The sequence below is a fragment of the Lissotriton vulgaris genome, chromosome 11, assembly GCF_964263255.1.
Source record: "Lissotriton vulgaris chromosome 11, aLisVul1.2, whole genome shotgun sequence".
Classification (NCBI taxonomy): Eukaryota; Metazoa; Chordata; class Amphibia; order Caudata; family Salamandridae; genus Lissotriton; species Lissotriton vulgaris.
Window position 1 is genome coordinate 6392286 of NC_141699.1, and position 12057 is coordinate 6404342.

A 12057-nucleotide genomic window follows, 5' to 3' on the forward strand; every position below is an offset into this window, starting at 1 on the left:
CCGTTGATTATATTCATGTGCGATGCCTCTACCCGTTGATTATATTAATGTGTGATGCCTCTACCCGTTGATCATATTCATGTGTGATGCCTCTACCCGTTGATTATATTCATGTGCGATGCCTCTGCCCGTTGATCATATTCATGTGAGATGCCTCTGCCGTTGATAATATTAAAGTGTGATGCCTCTGCCCCTTGATCATATTCATGTGCGATGCCTCTACCCGTTGATCATATTCATGTGCGATGCCGAAGCACCGTGCTGGCACCAACTGCCCTACCCAGACAGTTAACAGTGTCAAGGCCCGATCTAATGCAGTACCCTGCCACACCTTCACAGTCCTGCATTATTTGCTGGAGGCTGGCGCGGAAGTCGCCTAAGACAGCAGGCAGGACCTCCCTCACCATGTCCCACAACACACACGAGTAACACCCCAGGAGGCATCATGAGTGCTCAGACCAAAGGCCATGGCTGAGCTCTGGATTCACGTCACATGATACAGAAACAAAGGAACTGATATTGACGTGCAGGTGTGGTGGCTATATTGTGGCCCTGATTTCACTTCCGGGGGAGGGTGGAGCAGACACACAGCAGCATGATGCCACCTACTGGCACAACAAAGGAATTACGCAGATAACATCCTCAGATGGAATCTGGCACATTAGAGTATTCACCAGTTGAGGAACCTATGGTTCTGAGTATCCATCAGAAAATAGCCTTTTGTATAAAAGACATAACATGCTGTAATAATTCACCTGGCTAGTCTGTAGCGAGAACTAGCTAAGCTTAGTTACTCTAATTGTTATCACTGGGAAGCTGCCAGCTGTTATAGTTAATTACGCGATGCTACGAGTAAATATGATGCTGCAAAACAAGGAACGGGACCATATTGTTCCTGCTTACATTTCACATGCTTTACTTATGCATTTCCTACGAGTGTTTGCTTTTTCCCAGATGTTATTACTTTTTTTTCCAAGAAGCATATTACTCTTGTCTAGTGCGTAATTTGAACGGAGTCACATCCAGGTGTTTATAGAGGAGCACAACTGAGTTGTAGTTGAAGGCAGTGCAAGTTTTCCTCAGTGGGGCAGTATGGTGATCGGTGGGGGAGAGGATGCGGCACTATGGCCAGAGCTGCCGAATTTGGAAGTGGGGAACCAGGTGCAGCCTTCATGACCAGTCCCCCAGACCACTCTCCTGATGGAGCACATTCCCCTGCTAGACCTTAGAAGAACCCGCAAGACCTTAGAAGCCCTGGTATAGCACCAGCAGGTGGACCCTATAGGTGGGAAGTGTGGGTTAACCTTGAAGGCTTGTCCACCACAATCCATACTGAAGTTCACCTCCAGTCTTGCGGGCAGGCCTGTGAAGCAGCACTCCCTAAAGTGACAGTGACTCGCTCATTGAGGTCATAGGACCCTTGAGGCCAGTCCGCCCCACCCATTCTTACCTACATTAGGATTGTTTCAGCATAGTAGTGGAACTCACCAGGAATCTGCAATGCAGGAGTTATATGCAGACCAAACTAAGTTCGTAAACTTCACGTTCTCTCTGCTTTATGCACAAGCACTTTTAACATGTGCTGCTTGCTTTGGGACTACTGTAATTATGCAGCAATGGAGGACAACATTATGTTGCTGTGTTGACTAAATTTATGCTGCAAAAAAAAGGGTGCAGCGTAATGCGGTACATTTTCCTATACTTTATTATTTTGACATTTTTACACATGCTATCAGTTTTTGCAAAGATTTTACTTGATTAGTACCAGTGTATTTTGCAAATGCAGTGGTGAGAAAGATGACAGGTCAACCTTTGCAAATGGCCGTCCACTTTGCAGCAACAAAATTCACATTTTTTAAAAATAATATTTGATCTGTTCGAGCTACAATTTTTTAAATTTAAAATCTCCAGATTATGCATCATATGATGTATTATGTGGTAAATAAGGCAGAGCCATAATTATGTGGAAAACAGTTGCAAACAAGGATATTTTGCCATTCATGTTTGAACTGCTCTTGTGGATAAAGGGAGGAGAAGTTCTGGTGACAGAAACTGCATGGCTCGGAGACAAATGGCTTGTGGTTCCACTTTTAAGCGTATTTGGGACATTCTGTGATTGTAAGCAAATCCCACTTTGTGAATGTATTTGAATGTCAATATCTCATATTAAACCTTAACCTCTTCGCTGCTGATGACGAGCTGAGCTCGTCATCAGCTACGGCGCTCGTATGCTGATGACGAGGTGAGCTTGTCATGTAACGCGGTGTTTTGAAAATTGCCGCACACAGCGGGAAAAGCCGCCGCAGCGATGCGGTTAAATAAACATGTGTATCCATTGTTTGAATTAAATAACGTAAAAAGCTGTAACTTGTCAGTGTAATGCAAACAAATACTAAAAATTGCTCTTTCTGGCCACACGTCTGACTCCGCCCACTGATCCAATCCTCTGGTTATTCCCGCCCTTTGATTCTCCACCATCAGTTCCCGTACTTTATTTTCCCACTCCGACCAGTGGGTACAGTTCCTAAAGTAACAGTACAGTTCATGATGAGATGGTGCAATGTATGATATGGTAGTTAAAAAAACAGTGCTACAATTAATATAGGAATGGCGGCCCAGGTATTGATATGTGCCCACATAAAATAATGCAGATAAAAACATACTACAAATGTTAAAATAAAATGATGACACAGTTACTGACATGATTGATAAACTAATAACTTGAAGGTGCAGTTTAGGACATGATACTCTAATATATAGCCCTTCTTACCCTGTTAGAGGTCTCTCCTCTGCATTTTTGGGGAGATGAGCTCCTGGCTGTAGCCATTCAACATACTACCTGTGTCAACGGGCTGCATGACCAGGGCTCGACTATGCCTGGATCATGGCCACCAAAATGGAAGGGGCCTCACGAAATTCAAATGGTGGAGATCACAAGAGTGGAAAGGTCTTGCCAACCAGGGAAACTATGGTAAATCATTTGACCTTGCAGACTAGAGATCGGGGCAGGTCCTCTGACCAGGCCAGGAGAGACACCGACATGATCCAACACTGGACCTGCTGAAGGACTGTCGCTTACCTCATGGACTAGGACCACGTCTGGGAAGAAGCAAAAAGACCGCTAGCTTGAAGCTGGGAGAATTGACACATGTCTGCACATGAGCTGGAGCTCTTTTGCTGGGCGCAACAAGCCCTGCTAACCAGATGAGTACCGAAGTCCAGCTCATTGGAACGACCTGAGGTACATCCCAATGACCCATGACTGCCCCCGAGACCCAAGGCCACCACAGCCAATTGCCCAAGAGAAGAAGTGCATCTGTATCTGGGTCAAGGTGAGGCGACACTGCCTTCAAGTGTGAACCTGCGCCACACTCTGCACCTATGCAGATACCTATGCGTCATTCTTGAGACATTCTTGGCGGTCAAGAGAAATCCTAGGTTTGGCGCCTGACTAGGGTCTGAGCGGCATCTTCCTAATAGAAAACCACTGGGATTGTATTAGCCAGAGGCAAAGCAGCTCTGGGAATATCATGGTCTGAAAACCTGTTCACCAACCCCTGTGATGGCCGGGAGGCAACTGGCAACTAGAGCTCTCATTGCCTGCTTTGGGTGTCCCAGACCAGTAGGTGTCCAAGCCACAGGAAAATCTTGCCAAGGATTGGTAGCTGCTGAGATGCTGGCCCTTTGGCACTGTAGTGGCACCTAGGGTGAACTTTCATCCTAGCTTGCCACTTCCACCCGACCCTCAGTGACTACTGCACCTAGGACTCGAGTGACTGTGTCAACTCCAAGAGGCAAAGGTGACCAGGTACTTGGGTCTGGAACACAGGAGACCTCTCTAAAGAAAATGTAATATATTCCAGGAAGATTGGCTTTTTCGTGGCTTTCGTTAAGGGGGTCTTGGGGCTTCGCTGAACAACTTTAGGTTTCGTAGAAGGGCACACAATATGTTCCTGAGCACATCACAAAGCGGAAGCACTGCAAATTAAACTAGGGGACCGTTCATTTTGGTTCTAGATCAATCCTGAAACAGGTTTCAAAATACACAGAGACCCTCCAAATTCTCAAGAGTTGAGGTGAACATGCCCCATGGGTTAACATTGCCAAAATAACTCAATGTTAAACTATTTTTGCCCCTAGGATCTATAAACCTGCTTGGTGTCTAACTCTGGTTCGGAAGTCCCACTAGGCCCTAGGTTTGGCTAGACTCACACCTGCTCAGCGCCAGGATACCCTCCCAGGTGATGGTGCGCACTACAAATCTGCATAACATAGCATGCCATGATTTGACATAATGTGAAATAACATAAGATGGTTTTTCGATTAGTCCCACTAGGCCCTAGGTGTGCCTAAACTCACACCTGCTTAGGGCCAAGATAACCTCCTTGGTGACAGTGCACTCTACAAATCTGCATACCATGACATAACATGACATAACATAACATAACGTTAGGTGCTTTTTCCATGTATCTCACCATTTGGTATGTAGACTAAAGAGAAAGAACAACCAGGACATTCAGGTTATAGGGTGTTATCTTCAGATGTAACTCCTAGACCCACACTACAACCTTGAAGAGCGATACTCAAAGTACGACCCAGGGGTCGCATGCGGCCCTCCTGACCTCTACATGTGGCCCTCTGGTCAAGATTAGCACTGGGTTAATGTTTACATGACTCAGCACTAACTTAAAGAATATGTTAAATAAACTGCCAAGCATTTATTTAAATGTTAATTACAATTACAGAAAGTAAGTAACCAGAGTGCCCCAAATCACTTACCTTTAGGGACACCATTTATAAAGACATCTTGCAGTAAGAGTATGGTAAAGTCTGGTAATTCATTTACACGCAGAACCGTTTCATCTTAGTGCATGAGATTATCAGTGCATTGAGAAGCATTTTTTTTAAGTCATAGTTTTCAAACACGAATTGAGAAACATTCATTCATCCCAGCAACATAATAACTATGCTAAATAGTGTACAAAGAGGCAAATCAGTTGGTTTCACATTGTGCAATTAAGACACTATATGTATATGCCTAGCTTCCCTTACACCCACCTTACCACAAACCCCTCCCCAAACCCTGACTGCCACCTTGCTGCTATCAGTGCGGTCACATCACAGACCAAATGTTTGGCCCCTGGGAAAATGTTTGTGAGTACCCCAGTACTTTAGGGAAGTCAGGTACTAAAAGGGAGTGACTAGTCAGTGAGTGCAAAGTACTGCAGAACCAGTACACCAAATGAGCTAATTTCACTACAGCAAACTAACTAACAAATGATGTGAAAAGACCACTGCACCTCGGTTATGTCTCCAACGGCGTAAATATGAGGGACGGAGGTAGCTTCGTAAGCATCTACGATTATCTTCCCTGAACTGGGATCCATCCGAACGCCTACCTTCCCCAAATTCAAAATTTTGGTTTCTGGAGCGCGACCTTTGAGAGAGAAAAAAAAAAAAAGAAACAAATAGGTTAAACCTGTAAAAGTTTACCGCTTAGCCCAACACAAAGTCCATAGTTCTTTATCCCAGAAGAAGTGGAAATAAAATGGGAGCTGATGATCAGGCCCACTCCCCTCAACGGCTGGGCTATTCTACCCCAGCGGAGTATTTTCTGTATACGTGTGAGTATGCATGTATGTAGCATGTATGTAGCATTCATAGCGCAAATCTAGCCAAAAAAGAGTGGAGTGCTGTATGCAGTCAAATACGAGCATTAAGTCAACAATTGATAGGATAAGTTGCTGGTTTGTGGTCTATTATTGCAATGTGATGCGGAGGTCTCTAAGAGGGCCTTTCTTCAATTTCTTCCTAAATTGGAACAGCATTGGGGAGTCCTGGGGGATACAGGATGTTGTTACGGATCCCGGATGCATACATAAAATCTTTTTCTTATATTTCTTAGTCTGCAGTCTGATGAAAATCTGGCTACGGGTGTGCTGTGCTCTAGCACACATGGTGAGTGTGTCTACAAGATGAACGGGTGTGCTAGTTGTGATGACTTTATAAATTATGCAGCTGGTTTTGAAGAAGGTGCAGGCTGGCAAGGGGAGCAAATGGAATTCCATCAGGATGGGGGTGATTATATTTCTTCAGGGCCTGGATGAGACACCATCTGGGGTACAAGATGCGTTTTAGGGGTCCCAGTGTGAAGTCTGGGAAGTCATGGAGCACACCAGGATTTGTAGCATTCAAGGATTTGAACAGAAACTACTTTGGATGAGAGGCAACAAATGGAGAACAGAAACAGGTATAAGCATTTAATGACACAACACTGCCTGAAAGACGGCCTCCGGACACGGCTCCACGGACACGTTACGGTTCTTATGGGGTTCGGGTCTACTCTGTGAGAATCCCCCATCTACTTGAGACCTTAGCTTTTCTCTACTAAGAAATAACAGTTCTCGCCGCCTCTTAACCTTCACATGACGGACTTTTTCATCGCCAATTATTCCTTTGCCCTGAAGAAGCCCAGTTTTGGGTGAAACGCATTGGCCGGTTTCGTCATCGGCATATTGTGCATCGCAGAAAATAAAAGATAAAAAACAAAGTTTGAAGATGTTGTGTCGTTAAATGCTTATACCTGTTTCTGTTCTCCATATGTTGCCTCTCATCCAAAGTAGTTTGTGATAATTGTTTGTGGTCTACTAGCAGCAGGCCACTTGAGGTGTGCAATATACTGTACCAATAATTGTGACCAGTCCTGGTAGTGCAGTCATCTAGGATCCAGCTGCTCGGTGCTACTAAAATTCATGGATTTGAATAGCTGTTCTGAAGTTGGTTTGTGGAGGAAACAGTTTCACTTTCTTTAGAAGACAGAGTTCGTACCAGGTCGTCTTTTTTTTTTTGGCAATGTGTTCCAATGTCTGGGGTGAATCCACGTGGCTTCGCTTGCAGTGAAAGTTAGGATTCAAAACCATGAAGGTTCATATCAGTTGTACCAATTCTTATTTGTTATTCTTCCCAAATATTAGGGACTGTGCCTTGGTTGGGTTCAGCTTCAGGCCTGCGCTGGACTTCCAGATCTGGATGATGTGCAGGCAGTCTTTGAGGCACTGGATGTCGGAAGCGGAGGAGAGTGGAAAAACAAATTTGTGCATCATCAGCATACTGGGGAACCTCGATGCTGTTACCTGTGAGTAGAGTACCGAGCGCCTCCATGTACAGGCTGTAGATGACAAGGGGCTATGGAATCCTATGGGACTTCACAGGTGATAGGAACCCTTCGGGACCTAGAGGTGCCCATGTGAACAAACTGGTGTTGGTAGGAAAGGTAGGAGGAGAACCTGTGAAGATTAGTGCAAGGGATCCTATTTGAGGTTCCTGGGTGTATAGGAGGGTGGAATGCTTGACTGTATTGACGGCAGCTGAGAGGTTCACCAATATCAGGATGCAGGTGTCATCTTCATGTGCGGTCAGGAGGATATTGTTTAAGATCTGTAAGTTAGCAGTCTCCATGCTGCAGCCTCACCTGAAGCCAGACGATACCCCTGTAAACTTGGAGTTGAACATAAATTACTTTTTCAATGATCTTGCAAATGAAAGGTGGGTGAGAGATGGGTGGTAGTTGTCAAGGTGATCAGTGTCTAGTGTGAGTTTCTTTTTAAGTGGGATCTGCTCTGTCTTGGCAGCCTCTGGAAGATGACTTGAGTGATGGAAGCATTGTCAAAGGTGAGCAGGGGTGAGAAAGAGAATCACCAGAGAGAGCTTTGATGAAGGGCGAGGGTACGACATCTATATGAGAACTGAATTTGAGGGAATTGAGTATGTTGATTAAAACTGCAAAAGGTAGTGCTTTAAAAGATGACCATGATGGGATTCTATGGGAAGAAGTGGGCCTAAGAGATGAAGCAGTCTTGGTGTGGTCAATGTTCTCCCTCGATCTTCTGTATTTTCTTTTTACTGAAGAGGTTGAAGTTATTGCACTTTTCTGTGGAGTGAGGAAATGGTGGAACTGACAGGGGTCTTAAAGCAGTGTATGATTGTCTTGAAAAGCATTGTGCTTCTACGGGTTTCTTCACTGATGGCTTGGTATAGTACTTTGGTTTGCCTGCTGTGATGAGATGTCTGTGTTTTGCATGGATGGACTGCAGTATCAAGAGGTCATTGGGAGTTCTGTTTTTCTCCCATTTACAGCCCTGTCAGTGGATGGATTGTTTATTGTCAGCAAGGTCTTTCGAGTACCAGGTTGGTGAATGCTCTTGCATGCACGTTTTAATTGTGGAACAGTTTTATAAATAAGTGTTGAAGTTGTTTAGAAGGATACTGGCATCTAACGTGGAGCTGATAAGGTGAGACATGAGTTCAAGCATTATATTTCTTCATATCCTGGATGAGACATCCTGTGGGGTGTAGGAAGCATTTCAAGGGTGCCAGTGGGCAGTTTGGAGGCCATGGAGCAGAGAGTCTTAGAAAAATCTGAAGGTTTGGTTTTCACATTTCATACAGAGCAGGGAGATATGGATGGTGAAGGGGTCAGTCTAGTTCAGAGATATGGGTGGTTTGCAATGGGTTACTGGTGATGTTTAAAAAACATGGTTGAGGATGTGGCCTTTGGGGTGTGTTGGTTGTGTGACATGTTGTATGCTTGCGGAGAGTGCCCCTAGGGGTTTTGTTTTTGAGCTTGTGTTATCTGGGAGGGGTGGGCATGCCAGATGGACAAGGATGACTGAGAATCCCTCGATTGTTCTCACCGGGAAGATTGGAGCAGAGTGAAAAACAGCATGCCAGCATCTCCATGGAGTTGATTTTCTGTGCTTGCCTAGGGTGACCAGGAAGACTTACAGATGATAGTAAGGTATCTTCCTGCTTATATGCATAGTTCATGCAAGGAAATGCCTCTTTCTGTGCTCCCCCCATAGTTTTGAACTGATGCTGCTCGTTTTTTTAACTCTAACAGTGCACTGAGGCCTGCCAACCAGACCTCAGTACCCGTGCCCTGGTTTTAAACTGTGTATGGCTTATACTCAAATGGCATAAGCTAACTTATTTGTAAGTCCTTAGTATATAACATCCAGGGTACCCAAGGCCTGTAAGTTAGCACTGGTTGTGCAGCACTGGTTGTGGCACCCTGGGTGTGACCAAGGTAAAATATGGCTCCCAGTCTGCCACTGCAGACTAGAAGAGCAGAATTAAACTGCTGACTCGGCCTTGCCATTTAAAGCAATTGCAAAATCCACCCTCCCAGCTTTAATATATATCAGTTACCCAGAAGGCAGACCTATTGAGTGCGAAGGCAGGGTGCAGTATAGTAGAGAATGGAACATGGACTCGTTACACGTTCCAAAAGTAAAATCATGCAATTGTTGTTTTTACTGTGAAAAGGCTAGTAGCCCCATTGGCGAGTGTAGCATTACAGGCTGCCACTGACTGGGACTACTAAAGTCAATACTTTAAAGTATCAAACAACTCGTTACCTTAAGCCTGACTTGATGTCCAAGTCGAAATTATAGTAACTTGTTGCAGGGTGCAACTTTTATAAAGTTGCCACTTTGTTGCCCTAAATCCCCTGTGCCCATCCACAGTCGCACACAGCTTCAGCCCTCCTAGGGGGACGTGCAAATGACTCTCTGGAAAGAAGACAACTGCAGCATGCCGGCAAGAGAGGTGTTCCCTCACCTTGGCTGGAAGCCACAAGGGTGTTAGACCAAAAGATGAGCTGCAATGGAGGAGTTGCCTTTGAAGAGCAAATGGGGAACACTAGGGAGAAGGGCTGCTCTACTGTTTAGTTAGATAGGTTGGCACTCGGGAAGGAGAGGGGAAACCAGCTGCCTAACCAGTTTCTCAAGGGAAGCCACACCTCAGGGTAGTGCAAGGGAGCCCTATAGGCCCAGAGAAGGGTTCTGCCATGTTGAAAGTGGGAAGAATGTTGGAATACTGGGATAGCCAGATGCCACACTTCACTTGAAGTGGTCATCAGGAGGGAGAGAAGCAGGAAGCCCACTGAATACCAACCGCATCCTTCCTGAGGGAATTTTCTGAGCATAGAAATGGCACCCCTGGCACCCAGATCTCGACTGGACTGTAAGAAGGGCTGTAGAAGGACTGCCCTACTGCACCAAGTACCCAGCGAAGAGAGGTGGAACCGATGTGGACTGCACCTGCTGAACCTGGTGGCTTGCAAAGGAGAAGGAACTGTGCCTGCTAGTTCCTGCTCTGGGAGAAATTGTCTCCATTGTCCAGCCAAAGTAAGAGACTCCCAGGGTCAGTTGTCTGACCTCCTGCACTCAGCCCAGTGCTACAAAAGGTGAAGTAGCCTGCTGGGAAAAGTTGGTAGCCCAGACCTTCAAATTGCTGACAACCACTGATGTGCTGCACCAGAGGCCAGGAGGCTGATGCTCAAAGTTGCACCCTGGTATGCTGGACCCAGGTGAGACATCTGAGTGTAGGTTGGTAGCTGAGAAGATGAGGTATCTCCCAGGGAAGGATTTAGGTGTAGCTGCGATACCCGGCGACTGGTAGCTCAGTGATGACTGGGGTTCTGCCAGGACCTAGAGGACTTCGAGTGATGTCAACCCCTGTGGCTTGGACCGCCTCACCAAGTTTGTGGACTGAGGAGTAGTCGCAGAAAGTCCTCCGTCAACTGCATTGCATCCATAGCATCTTTAGCATCCTGTATCCCTTGCATCAGGACCACTTCCATAGAAACCTGTAGCAATAAGATAAACGTGTCTGGAATTGACTGAAGACTGCTTCTCCCTAAGAGAGAACTGTGTCTAAGACTCCTTGCTGGTCCCCTGGACTGGCTCCCAGCCGGAGTTGGTCACCTAAAGTAACTGAAAGTACCCGCATTGATACTTACCTAGGTTTTTCCTAAAAAATGTCTACGTTTCAAATTTGTTAAAATTGTCAATGCTTGTTCACAGTAAAGTAAAAAGTGCATATTTTAAATGACTTGTACAATCAATATATCTGGAACACTCTGGTTGATCTTGTTTGTTGTGGTGTCCAAAACACTTAAAAATGCAGTCTATTTTTATAAATTGGTGTTGGCTTTCTACTTCAATTGTTTTGGTGCTGTTTCAATGCTCACATGTGTAAGTAAGCTTGCCTTCACAGATCCATAGGACTGAACTAAAGATTTCACAAAACAAAACCTAGTGGTCCTAAAGGGGTTGGTAAGTTTATTACACGGTGAGGTCACACAAACACACCATATAAAACACACCATTTTCTCACAGTCCAGATGATGGATGGAGCGTTCATTTCAATTGATAACTAACGACTTTTAAGTCGATTTTAGGTTGAGTCTACCGGACAGGGGGAGTTGTCTGGTTGTGAAAGACATATTGTGGGCTTATCAAGAACATACACGGGCTGCGGTTTGCCCATTCCTGTGTTTTACTGCTACTTTTATTTGCTAGTTTTCTATTGGATGGCTTGCCTTGTTTTAGCTTGTCCTTCCTGTGCTTGCTTCTTCCATGGAGCGTAGCCTATTTACCATCTCTTTGATATCCTGGAATGTATATTGTCTTAATAAACATGGTTGTTGTGCTCATCTCAAAACTAATAAGACAGTGCCACCATGTGGTGCACTGTCACTAGAGCCAGTGCGTGCATGTATTTTAAACTGCACAGCATGGCCAAAAACTATTGGCAAAGCCAATATGTCCCATTGGAGAGGCCTACTGGATTTGCCAATGCTTGTTGTAGGCTACAGAATGTCACCCTTCACTAAGCTAATTCAGTGGGTTCGCATGCCTGCTCCACAGATCTTGGAAAACTAGCACATGGCAGGTTTGATTCTTAGAATGGCTGGCTCAGCCTTTCATCTGTGTCATGTTGAGTTTAAAAACACTGTTGAGTGGCCTAACAATGCTAACTTATTTTAGATGCACAGATGATGCTAATTCGTGACTTACTAATATGCGGAGTTCAAAGCACACTTAAAACGGCCAACGCCTGAAGGCGAAGAAAACCAGGCAACAGGGCATCCTTCAAGGCAACAAAGATCATCGACTGGGTATACTCTTCCGGCAAGGAGGTGAGCACCGCAGGGGGTGCACGGTTAGAGTGGACGCTGGTGCAGCAAGCTGATGCGGAGAGCGATGTAGAGGC

General features: G+C 45.3%; 1 protein-coding gene across 1 annotated transcript in view; it reads right to left on the reverse strand.

The window, feature by feature from the left end:
* The window catches only part of TXNRD2 (thioredoxin reductase 2), a 342307-nt gene that overhangs the window by 68834 nt on the left and 261416 nt on the right, over positions 1-12057 (reverse strand). The window contains exon 9 of the mRNA XM_086942637.1: positions 5301-5437. Within this exon, the coding sequence (XP_086798763.1) occupies positions 5301-5437 (137 nt within the window). The remainder of the gene's footprint in view (positions 1-5300; positions 5438-12057) is intronic.